Here is a 13,504-nt window from a genome sequence, read left to right on the forward strand (position 1 = left end):
ACTTCCCCAAAAACCTTCTAAATCAATTCCAGAATTCATACCCTTTGTCACCACTTCCTTGTCTCCCTGCCCTACCTTCTTTATGAAGAAGTCAAGAGTATTTCACAACCAGATCTCAGTGCACCATTTCATTGCTTACATTGACTGTAGGGTAAAATGCAAAATCTCAGGAGCCCAGCAGGGAGGTCCTCATGTAATCGGGTTCCCGTGTGTCTTGGTCATGCCATTTCAAGCCTGGCTCTGCCTTGTTCTTTATAGTCTAGCCTCATTGGCTTTCAGTTTCTTGAACGAGTCAGCTCATTTTCATACCAAAGCTTTCCCTCATGTTGTCTCCCTATATCTAGGATTCTGTCCCACACCCCACACCACACAACCCTTCTATATTGTATATAGGTAACACCCACCTATACTCCAGCTCTCTGCACCAAACCACTTCTACAGAAAAGTGTTTCTTGACCCCCATGTTAGGTAAATTTCTTCTATGATATCCTGGGAGCACTTAACATGACAAAAGTAATTGTAACAAATAAAATTAATAAAGATTAGAGCAGAAATAAATAATAGAGGGGTGTCTACCTAGCTCAGTTAGTGGAACATGTGACTCTTGATCTCAGGGTTGTGAGTTCTAGCCCCATGTTGGGTATAGAGATTCCTTAAAAATAAAATCTTAAAAGGGAGGAAGGAAGGAAGAAGGAAAGAAAATAGAAACCAAACCAAAACAAAACAAAAAAACAGAACAGATCAATGAAACCAGGAATTAGGTTCTTTGAAAAGATCAACAAAATTGCTAAACCTCTAGCAAGACTCATTTAAAAAAAGGACCCAAATAAACAAAATAATGAATGGAAGAGGAGAAATAACAGCCAGTATCACAGAAATACAATTATAACAGAATATTATGAAAACCTGTATGCCAATAAATTGGGCAGCTTATAAGAAATGGATAAATTCCAAGAAACATATAACCTACCAAAACTAAAGCAGGAAAAAATAGAAAATTTGAACAGACCAATCACCAGCAATGAAATTGAATCAGTAATCAAAGAACACCCAAGAAACAAAAGTCCAGGACCAGACAGCTTCACAGGTGAATTCTACCATTTAAAAAAAGAGTTAATATCTATTGTTCTGAAACTATTCCAAAAAATACAAGAGGAAGGAAAACTTCCAAAATCATTCTGTAAAGCCAGTATCACCCTGATACCAAAACCAGATAAAGACACCACAAAAAGAGAACTACATGCCAATATTTCTCATGAATATGGGTGCAAAAGTCCCTAACAAAATATTAGCAAAGTGAATCCAACAATATATTTAAAAAAATTACCCACCACCTTCAAGTGGGATTTATTCCTAGGATGCAAGTTTGGTTCAATATTTGCAGGACAACATGATACATCACATCAATAAGAGGAAGGATAAAAACCATATGATCATTTCAATCGATGGAATGTACAAATTACAATATCCATTCATGATAACCCTCTGCGAAGTAGGCCTACAGGGAACATAATATCTCAACGTGATAAAGTCCTCATATGAAAATCCCACAGCCAACATGGTACTCAATGGTGAAAAGCTTAGAGCTTTTCCCCTAAGGTCAAGAACAAAACAAGGATGTCCACTCTCACCACTCTTAGTTAACATAGTACTGGAAGTCCTAGCTACAGCAATCAGACAACATAATGAAATAAAAGTCATCCAAATTAGCAAGGAAGAAGTAAAACTCTCACTATATGCAGATGACCTGATACTCTATACAGGAAACCCTAAAGACTCCACCAAAAAACTACTATAAAGTTGCAGGATACAAAATCAATGTACAGAAATCTGTTGCATTTCTATACACTAATAATGAAGCATCAGAAAGTGAAATTAAGAAAATCCCATTTATAATTGCACCAAAAACAATTAAAATAGGAATAAACTTAACCAAAGAGGCGAAAGGCCTGTACTCTGAAAACTATAAAACACTAATGAAAGAAGTTGAACACAAATGGAAAGACATTCCATGCTCAATGGGTTGGAAGAGCAAATGTTGTTAAAATGAATAGATAATCAAGATGTATATATATGTATAAATACACAATGGAATATTATTCAACCATAGGAAAGAATAAAATCTTGCCATTTGCAACAACATGGATGGAGCTAGACAGTATAACGCTAAGCAAAATAAGTCAGAGAAAGACAATTACCGTACGATTTCACTCATGTGGAATATGAGAAATAAAACAAAATGAGCAAAGAAAAACAAAAAGACAAACCAAGAAACAGACTCTTAACTGTAGAGAACAGATTGATGGTTACCAGAAGGGAGGTGGGTGAAGAGATGGGGGAAATATGGGATGGATATTGAAGAGTACACTTATCATGATGAAAAAAAATCAACTATGAATTACTTGACACATAACGATTAATCATATGAATAATATAAATACATATAATTTTAAAAACCATAATTTTAGTTGGAAATTTGCTGTCTCGCCCTCTAAAATGTAAGGTCCATGAGATCAGCAACTGTGTTATCTATTTTTAGCAATATATTCTTAGCAAAACACTGTGCTGCTAACCCTCTCTGTGCCTAGAAGAAAGTAGAAATTTAAAAAATATTTCTTCAGTATACAAATGGATAGAATTACCTTGCATCTGATTAAGAGAACAGTTCCACATTCTTATTTCTCTGTTCTGTAAGGTTAGTAAGCATTTGACCAGTTGAAATAAAAAGTAGATATTAATACAGTATGTTTTGTTGGTTAAAAAAGTCTTTTATACTTAACTTTTATGCTTACTACCAAGTGTACCTAATAAATTTCATTTTTATTTTTAAAAACCTTTTAAAACCTTTAAAAAATGTCTGAATAGCAGTATCTATATTTTACGTAGCCCCTTAAGAGATAAGTGAAAAATACCTTGAACTTATAAAAGTTTATTCATAAGATATCTCTGAATTTATAATTTGGATATCTATATGTACATTCCTTGAATGTCTGTTATTTAATTTTTAAGATTTCATATTCATGTGTCCATATACACATATACAAAAACATACTCATGTATACATGTAAATATTTGTATTGTGCAAAGTGTATTTTCCCACATGTAGAGACTGGCCCATTTATCAGTGGGACTTAGGCAGACATAATAATATGCAGATTGGCATGCCAGTTTGCAAACTGGTGTTTTTATGCATGTGGGCTTAAATAAATGCAAGTATTATAACCCACATGACAAAAATCGGCAATTTGAAGTTTGAGGAAACAGTTGGGCCAAAATGTGTAACTTCCATTTAGAGCATGAGGGCTGTTTGTATGATTGTTAAACAGAGGGAGTTGTATTCTGGAAGGGAGACTTCGGGCATGATTTCCACAGTTCTTTCCTAGTCCTCCTCACTCCATTCGGAACAGTGTTCCAAGTATGACCACGAGGATGTCAATAGATATTAATGGTTGCTTAGTTTACTCTCACTCACTTGAGAATAACAAACAAAGATTATTAAAAGATCATATCCACATATTTTAGTTACAGAGGATCCTTAGTTGGAACAAACAGTTAAAGCATCTATCTCAAGTTGGTGCAGCCACCAGAGACAGTTGGGAAACCAGGACTCTGACTTTCTGTCAGATGGGACAACCCTGGTCTGGGGGGAGATTTCCCAGCATCCTTCAGGGGAAGCGCAGCAATTTGTACTCATGCCACAGAAAAATTTACCAGTGGTCAGGGCATGTAGTGATTAATAATTTGCTTGCTAGCAAGAAAGCAAATCTCAATCACTCACCATTGGGGACCCTTGTTAAGACCCAACAGTTGTGAAATATAAAGATCTGAGAAATATTCAAGAAGTTATGAATCTGGACATTTTTAAAAAGAACTTATAGAAATATGAATTCCATTATCTCTGATCTAAGATTAAAAACTAAAAATTCAACTGATTAAAGGAGAATATAAAGAAACTCTTTGCACTAAGGCAGTTTCTGGGAATAATGGTTTTACTTCTGTGAGATTTAGGTCTAACTTCATTAAGGAAGCAAAAAATTGTAGTTTTAAAAATTAGAACTGTGTACATTTTAAAATTATTGTAACAAATAATATCAATTTTTTTTCATGTTTTAATGTACCATTGATGATGTTTCAGAGACATGATAGCCACTGGCTGTGAAGATAAAAATGTTCGTGTCTATTACATGGCCACCAGCTCTGATCAACCACTGAAAGTATTTAGTGGACATACTGCAAAAGTGTTCCATGTTAAATGGTCTCCTCTGAGCGAAGGAATTCTTTGTAGTGGTTCTGATGATGGGTATGTATTTTTGGATTCTAATTTTTTAGTCCTTAAAATCATAAGCTTATAATCTTCTAGAAATGTATGTATTTATATGATCCAACTTATGGGTGGAAATATTTTAAATATGTACATATAACAAGGATGTATAAGCAGTTAACAATTACCTAATTGCATTTAACCATAGTAAATTAAATTTTGCCATGCTTATGTTGTTATCATATTCATGATTTCTATTTCCTTACTTGTTTTGCTTATTATGGATGCTTATTTCTATCTTATTAGCAACAGAGTTAACAGAAACAAAAATTTCAAAAGGATCAGATTGGAAAGGGAAAAAAGACCTGAAACAAACAAATCTCTGTAAAATATAGAGAAGAGTTTATTTTTAGTAATGTCCTGATATTTAATATGGAAAACAGCTGTACTCTGTTTTCATTAAGAATAGAAAACAAGATGATGATCATGTATTTTTAGCATGAAGAGAATTTATTTAGAAATGAGAGTGATTTAACATTTTTTTTCTGGGTTTGTGAAAAAGTTACTGAAATCTTGTCTCTATTTTATATTCAAACAGACAAACAAATAGTTTGGTCCCTATTTGAATATGAGATAAATTTAGGTAAGAAAAATCTTAACTTTATGCAGATAGAAATCATACTATACGGTAGCCATAAGTTTAATATTGAATAATTGATTATTTTCATCTTGAAATTTTTACATCCATCCAGATTTCCTAAGAAAAGCAATTGTGAGATTTCTGTGGGTTATCACTGGAAATGTTACTTACAGTAAGGTTATCGTATCCAAGTGAATGAGTTGACTTAGAGATTTTTTTGTCTCTTAACGTAGACCTCAGTGTCTAGATTCTATTGCTACATCAAAAAAGGTATAATTTTCAACCATTGTCTAAGAAATATTTGTCAGAAAGATAGCAGTAAGCATTTTACTTAATTATGGTGATGAAACTTGAAAGTCTTTTGTAATTCTGGTTGTTGGTCCCTTTATATGACTATATAGGTGATAACATGCTGTCTAGCACCTTTAAATAATGCTTTTGTACAGTGGGATAGATAAAGCTTTTCTTGTGCTTGACTACAAAATGTAATTATGATGTCAGCCTGATGTTTGCCTAATCTAAGTTATGTCATAAAGCAAGAACACCTGTTCTAATATCTTTTATGATAACATTAAAGTATTTTGATACATCTCACTTTAACATTAGCTTATTTATGAAAGCATGATATTAACCAAAATAACTTCAATGCTAACGTAAGGATTTAGCACAAAATTAGGTTGTGATATGTCTGGACACAGGTACCAGGATAAGGGGAAAAAGAAGTAAGTCTTCATAGCAGAAATAAATATGCCTTAAAGAAATAAAAAAGTATATAATGTATCTCCTTTAGAGTGTAATATAACCTTTGAAGTATTAATATTTTGGCATTGTCAGGTTGATATAAATCTGCAACTAAAAATTATTATGAATTATCCAAGCAAAGTTGGCATTTGGAGGTCTTAAATTGATCCTGAGTTCAAATTTTATTTCAATAACATTTCTACTTTATACAATTGGCAGATTCAAGTAATATCATGAATCCAGTTATATTTAAATTTTGTACTTGATTTTAGAATAACTATAAAATAACTGACCAACTTATTTTATTGACCAAAACATTCAGGAATGATTTGCTCTTTAATAAGAGCATAAAGATGAATTGATTTTTCAAATAATATCCATCATCATACATGCTATATTTTCATGATTTACGAATAATGTGAGTGTTGTTAAATTATTATCTCCATATTGTTAGCAATATTTTTGGCTTTATCTGTTCTGGATATTTCACTTTAAGAAAGAAATTCTTTAAGTCTATAGACTGTGAAATAGTAGGTTTAGGATCAGTAGTAAAGGACCAGTTAAAGTAGGGAAACAAAATATTGAAATAGGCTAGCTCTAGCCTAGTTAGTTGTTCATTTTCATCTGCTATAAAGAAAAGAATTGTAACATACCTTGAAACTTAAAATCCTTTTTCAATTTACTGAGAAATAATTGTGCTCCACTAAGAATGTGTCAGTACTTTAGACAAATTATAACTTGAAAGCTATTATATACATAATATTCTGTTTTCAGTTCTGTTCGAATCTGGGATTATACTCAAGATGCTTGCATAAACATTCTTAGTGGCCACACTGCACCTGTGAGGGGATTAATGTGGAATACTGAGATTCCGTATCTACTCATATCTGGCAGCTGGGACTACACTATAAAAGTATGGGACACTCGAGAAGGAACGTGTTTGGATACTGTTTATGACCATGGTGCAGATGTATACGGTAAAGTGTTTTTCATGCACTTTTAAATTTTGCTGTATTAGTGAAGTTTATAATCTCTGAGAAATACAGTGTTTTTTTAAGAAACCTTACAGTGTTTCATTTTAAAATAACATTTTCTTATTAAAACTGTACTTGTTTATTATTGAAATATCAGAATACACAGAAGATAATCCAAAATGTCATGAGAGATTACTTGTGTTTCTGTGTGCACACACAGGCACACACATGTGGCTTGGATTTTTCTCCCTTCCTTTACCATCACTCCAGAAGGACGTTGTAAAACAGGAGATCAGTGATAAAGTAGATACAACTTCTCTGCCATTCCTGTATCTACCCTTGGATATTTAGGAAAATGTTTTGCTTTTTAATATAACAGTAAGTCTTTAAATACAATTAAGCTGAGTGTAGGAATCAGGGTTCTTGTCTTTTGCATGTCACTTTCATTTATAGACCCAAACCTCAATGGGCCTAAGTGGTGAATTAAGTCAAGGCGAAAATGGTTCCTTAGAGAAAGTCACCCCACTCTAGGCACTTGTGTCCGTATACTTTACCTCAGTGGCCTTTCAGCTGAGGCAGAGGAGCTGAGTGTGGGAGAGAATCCTTTTTCTGGATGTTCTAAACTGGAAGGTCCCAACTCTCTTTCTTCTTGTAATTAGAACTTCCGTCCATCTGCCATTACCTCACAGATTGCCATGACTCCATTGGTGTGACAGTATGCTTGCTGCTGAACCAACTGAAATGTAGTTTCAACGTTTTCATCCAGGACCGTTTGCTAATCATTATTCAATTTTGTATTCATATTTATAGAATATGCTAAATAATATATTATATTCTTGTATCATTTCAGCCGAAATAGAAATGCTATTTCAAAACACTTCTATATAACTTAAATTTTGTAGTTTTATGAGGTACGCATAGATAAATAATATTTTTCAATGTTTACTTTAGTTGAAATAGGTTTCTTTTTTCCATCAGGTTTGACATGTCATCCGAGCCGCCCCTTCACTATGGCGTCTTGCTCCCGAGATTCTACAGTGAGACTCTGGTCGTTAACACCTTTAATCACTCCTCTACAAATAAATATTCTGGCAGACAGATCTTGGGAAGAAATTATTGGGAACACTGGTATTGAAAATAAGCATCTATTAGATTTTACTTTTAAATAACATCTTACAAGCAATCCTTTCTCACTGGATTATGTCTGTTCTTTAGATCATGCTATAGCACAAGGCACTCCTCCTCTACTGTGTGGTAAAGTATCAAGAGATATTAAACACGAAATAGAGAAACTAACTGGTAATCCTCGAGCAAAAAAACTAAGATGGTTTTCAGAATGTTTATCCGTGAGTATTACAGGAGTTAAGTGTGAACATTTCCCTGTAGTCACAATGAATCATTGCAACTGTTGTCATTATCAGATATTTACATGTATCATCCCAACTCAGTCTGCCCCTCTGAACATAGCTGGTGCAGAGTAAGAAAGCAAATGGAAACCAGAAACAATAAATGAGATCAAGTATTGTTCTTATTTGGTTAATTTTTCAACTTAGATATGCCTGCATCATATTTTTCAAGATGCAAATTTCTGTGGGGTTTTGAATGCATTATTATATCTTTGGTTATTCTGTATCAACCTTTTAGCCTCCAGGTGGCAGTGACAATTTGTGGAACTTAGTTGCTGTGATCAGAGGGCAGGACGACAGCTTGCTTCCTCAGAACTACTGTAAAGGAATAATGCATTTGAAGCATCTGATTAAATTTAGAACAGTAAGTAAAGTATGCAAGGATCATGTCCTCAAGCAGAAATTATTTTTGCCTTTTCACTGTTGAAATATAAGAATTATTTTGAAAAATTTATAGAATTAGAGTGAGTAGCCTGAAGTAAGTGAACACTGAGGAGATGAATCTTCAGTGAAAACCGATCATGAGAGTCTGAATTATCTGAGACCGGATTAAGGCAGCCTTGGTTCCCATAGGTCGAATCTCATGAATTTCTTCAAAGGTCACTTGGAACTACTTGAAATCCTTTACCCTATTACCAGATGACCGTGACATGTGGACCACTCTGACTTTAGTCTCAAGGGCCTGATAGACTGTAGTTTGGGATATGTTTTATTAAAACTGGCCATGTTAGAGCTCTTAATGGATTTCATTTTAAAATTATCAGTGACCTTATGCCTGGAGTGATACCCAGTACCAACACACCAGTGCTGGGACCAGAAAGAGGAAGTAGTTCTTATATTTGCCATAAAATATCATGGTTAACTTAGCTGTTAGACCATGAGAACTGGGCCAGAGATGTGGATTTGAGGGTCACATGAAACAGTTATTTTCATAAAGGAGGACTTTTCTGTAGTCACGCCACCACCTAAGGACAACAGTTCTTACCTCTTGCCAGTATAGGAGCCAATTAGAGTGAGCCTGTCATTTTTTATTTTTATTCCAGACTTTTGTACATTTTTTTCACTAGTTACATATCACTTTATCTCTCATGACCTTTTGGCCCCTGAACTTCTATAGAACCACAGCACCTGGTGAGTTTTAAGGACAATGGGGTTTAGCCTCTCCCTGCCCACACCAGGCACATCCACTCTTTACCTCGCACCCACACCAAAATATTATAGTGGAAGAGGTATCATATTTTATAGAGAAAAAGTATTGATTTTTTAGAATATTTAATTTCCAGTGCTACGTGCTTTTAAAATACGTGCCCCTGTAATGCTTTTATGATCATCTGTTGTCATCAGCTCTTGTATAACAAAATTTAGAAAATTTTATTTTCTTTTTTTAACCAGTCTGAAGCCCAAGAATTGACGACAGTCAAGATGTCTAAATTTGGTGGTGGTATTGGTGTCCCCACTAAGGAGGAAAGGCTGAAGGAAGCTGCTGATATACATTTGAGATTAGGACAAATTCAGAGATACTGTGAACTGATGGTTGAACTTGGAGAGGTAAAGTGCCAAAATCAGTGAGTTTAACAAAGTATTCTAAGTCTTGGTGAAATGCTAAAGGTTAAGCTTCTCTTTTTCCAGATCTATTTGCTTCTCTGCTGGTCTGGTATCAGGTGTATATCTGAGCAGTACTTCTCAAAGTGAGATCCCCTGGGCTAGAAGCATCAGTGTTGCTTGGGAACGTGTTAGACATGCATGTCCCGCCCCACACCTACAGAATCAGAAACCCCGGGGATGTAGCCCAATGATCTGTGTTTTTACAAGCCCTCCACGTTATTCACATGCATGATAAGGTTTGGGAATCACTGCCCTAGGGTAGGCTCTTTGATACCCCGTAAATATCCATGTTGGCTGAGTTGCACACAGTGGGCTCCCCTTTGCTAATAACTGTTTGTCATGACTAAACCCCACACTGACCAGAAGGGTTCCATTGAGGACCATCTGGTGGAAGATGCTTCTAAGGCACATCTTCTTGTTTAGAGGACTGATTCAACAAAACAGAGTTTTCAAAAGAGGTTAAGATGAATCTATCCTATTAAAATTCAGGATAGTGGTTCTTTTGAAGAGTGGGTGGTAAATGAAATAGAACAGAAGGGAGAAGGAGCTTCGTTTCTTGATCCAGGTGCTGGTTACTTGAGTGTATTCAGTTTGTGCAAATTTATGAAGCTTTTCATTTTTATGCACAGCCATTTTCGCTCAAGAAAAATTCTCCCACCCCTCCAAAAAAAAAAATTAGAATGGCATGGACTCATTTCATAGTTGATCATTTTGAAAAGCTCTAAGTTAGTTAATTTTATAATTATAAAGCATGCTATTAAGTGTATTAATAAATAATATAAAGTAAAACTAAGCAATAAAGTTACATTAAAATATATCAAAATTAAATTTAACTCACCTTTTTATTCCCCCATACGCTAGAGGCCAATAATGAATTACTGCTTGACCTAAGACAAAATGTCATTTTAAAATGTTATTGAAAAGGAAGGGGTGTGTGGGTGGCTCAGTTGGTTAAGCGTCTGACTCTTGATTTTGGCTCAGGTCATGATCTCGGGGTCATAAGATTGAGCCCCAAGTCTGGCTCTGTGCTGGGTGTGGAGCCTACTTAAGATCCTCTCTCCCTCCGCCTCTGCCCCACCCACCTCCATGGCTCTTGTGCATGCACTCTCTCTCTCTCTCTCTCTTACTCTAAAGAAATTAAAAAAAATTTTTTTAAAGGTATTGTAAACTATAAAGTGTTTAGGAGCAGTATAAAAATTTTACTTCTGAAGAAGTTGAGGTTTGTCTTAAAAGTTACCCTTTTAACAAGGCTCTATTAGAATATCTATCAAAAGTCAAGGAGATAAAGAATAAATAAATTTTGACAGAATACTAAATCTTCATTTTCCTCAGTTTTATATCTGGGTATATATATTTTAAGCTATATTTAATTCAAATTTAATTAAAGATACTTTAATAAAGTACTTCTGGAGCTTAAGAATTTTGTTGTTGTGCAGTTTCATTAATGTTCTTAATGATCTGAAAAACTGCTCACAATCCTTGAGAAATAGGAATCTCCTTGTAATTGTTCATGGTCACCTCATTCCATAGTTTCTGTTTCTCTGAGATTAATACTATGAGGTTAGGAAAACATTTAATCTTTTCACCTACAAGACATGTTTTTATAGAAAAATCTTGATGATTTCTAAGTTAATTTAACCAACATTTTAACTTCTTTCTTCCATTTGCCTCTACTATAATAAAAGCAAATTTTCCCTAAAAGTACATTTTAGATTACTTTTTTAAAAAAAGGTAACATGACTACAAATAATGTAGTATTAAAAATCACCCATTTTAAATCAGAGGGGGAGAACAAACCAGGAGAGACGATGGACTCTGAGAAACAAACTGAGGGTTCTAGAGGGGAGGGGGGTGGGGGATGGGTTAGCCTGGTGATGGGTATTAAAGAGGGCACATTCTGCGTGGAGCGCTGGGTGTTATGCACAAACAATGAATCGTGGAACACTACATCAAAAACTAATGATGTATGGTGATTAACATAATATTTTTAAAAAATTACCCATTTTGTACACCCGACACTAATATTACACTGTATGTTAACTGGAATTTAAATAAAAACTAAAAAAAAAAGTTACCTATTTAAAATTTAACCTATTATTTTCAAGCTAATTACCAATTTTCTAGCCTTAATTGCAGTAGAATTCTGTTTGAGAGAGCCTTAATTAAAATGAAGCTTAGATTCATGTTGTGATATTTCAGAATACTTTACCTTCATCTCCCTTCTAGACGCGAGTTCAGTGAAATCTACATTTCCATATAATTGTCCACTTACCTTGACTGAACAATGATCTTCTTTAATAACAGTCCAATTTTTAAAATGTGAAGGTCGGTATTATCAACTATAAAGGAAGAAGTGACAAGAAATAAAGTTTATAAAAAACAAGGAAAGAATAAAAATAGAAATGTCTTATTTGTTAAACAGAAGTGACAGTGTAGTAAAAATTTCAGTATGTATTATTTTGAACATAGAACATAGATTACCATAGAACAGATTACTCTGAGGTTGTGTCAGAAGATGAGTTAATATATTTTTCAAACTACATACTTTAGTTACTACTCTTCTCCTTCCTTCACCCTGCCCCCTGCTCTCTAGGTTTGGGATTTTCCCTGCTAAATAATACAATTTATATATCTTACTTTATCTTAAAATGTGGTATATTTATACTCTGTGGAATGCATCAGGTAGAATACAAAAATATTCCTGGAAATCCAAACACACTAGAAACTTGTATTATATATGTGAGTTCATTAAAAAAAAAAAGAAAGTCCATTAAGAGTTAGTGCAATCGGGGCACCTGGGTGGCTGAGTCGGTTAAGCATCTGCCTTCAGCTCAGGTCATGATCAGGTCAGCAGTCCCAGGATCGAGTCCCGCGTTGGGCTCCCTGCTTAGCTGGGAGTCTGTTTCTCCCTCTGCCCCTTCCCTGGCTTGTGCTCTCTCTCACACTCTCTTCTCTTTCAAATAAATAAATAATATCTTAAAAAAAGAGTGCAATCAAAATAGACCTGTTTTTGCCTTTCTTTTTTTCTGTTCTAGTGGGACAAAGCCTTGTCAGTTGCACCAGGGGTGTCTGTGAAATACTGGAAGAAGTTGATGCAGAGGTAAAGAGAGTGTGTCCAAATATATGTTTTAAAATATGTTAAAAAGGAAGCAGTATATAAATACAATAGCAGCTTTTGAGATTTTTTTTAATGTTATGTTGTCTTTAAAAATAGCTGAATTTTATGTCTACTAATACAGTGAATTAAATGAATCGGTTACAAGTCATTTTGGTGTTCTTATATTTGACCTGACATCTGAAAGAGACAGTGGAAGGCAGTTTTTCCCATGTCAGTGGAGGGACTGACAGATCAGTAAACATACTTATTGGTTAATATATTGCTATTGAAATATAAGTGATAAGATTTTCTGACGGTTACCAAAAGTTCACAGAATACTTATTCTATAAGTAATCTCAGAAATTCTCTCTGGACACTAGTCCCTGCCATCTCCTCTCCATGAATATAAAGGAGGAACTGATGACTGAGAAGACTTTCTGAGATGTATTCATCTCTTATGGCTGCTATGACAAAGTACCATCAACTGGTTGGCTTAGAACAACGGATATTCATTCTCTCACAGCCCTGGAGGCTAGAGGTCCAATATCAGGTTGCAGGAAAGATTGGTTCCTACTGAAGGCTCTGAGAAACACTCAGTTCCATGCTTCTCCCCCAGCTTCTGGTGGTTACTGGCAATCCTTGGCATTTACTGACTCATGGATGCATCACTCCAACACCTGCTTTGTTTTCACAGGGTGTTATTCCCTCTGTGTCTCTGTGTTCACATTTCCATTTTTCTTTGAGAATACCAGTCATATTAGATTTAGGGTCTACCCTAAA

General features: G+C 34.7%; 1 protein-coding gene across 6 annotated transcripts in view; it reads left to right on the forward strand.

Moving 5' to 3' along the window:
• The window catches only part of WDR17 (WD repeat domain 17), a 111,947-nt gene that overhangs the window by 73,590 nt on the left and 24,853 nt on the right, over positions 1-13,504 (forward strand). For all 6 annotated transcript variants that reach the window (XM_073902275.1, XM_073902272.1, XM_025886306.2 and 3 more), the window contains 7 exons: positions 4,136-4,300; positions 6,417-6,619; positions 7,595-7,744; positions 7,832-7,962; positions 8,261-8,386; positions 9,415-9,570; positions 12,663-12,727. In XM_073902275.1, coding sequence (XP_073758376.1) covers positions 4,136-4,300; positions 6,417-6,619; positions 7,595-7,744; positions 7,832-7,962; positions 8,261-8,386; positions 9,415-9,570; positions 12,663-12,727 — 996 coding nt within the window. The remainder of the gene's footprint in view (positions 1-4,135; positions 4,301-6,416; positions 6,620-7,594; positions 7,745-7,831; positions 7,963-8,260; positions 8,387-9,414; positions 9,571-12,662; positions 12,728-13,504) is intronic.

The sequence above is a fragment of the Callorhinus ursinus genome, unplaced genomic scaffold (assembly GCF_003265705.2).
Source record: "Callorhinus ursinus isolate GAN/ISIS: 27379988/994484 unplaced genomic scaffold, GSC_fseal_2.0 scaffold17, whole genome shotgun sequence".
NCBI classification, from domain to species: domain Eukaryota; kingdom Metazoa; phylum Chordata; class Mammalia; order Carnivora; family Otariidae; genus Callorhinus; species Callorhinus ursinus.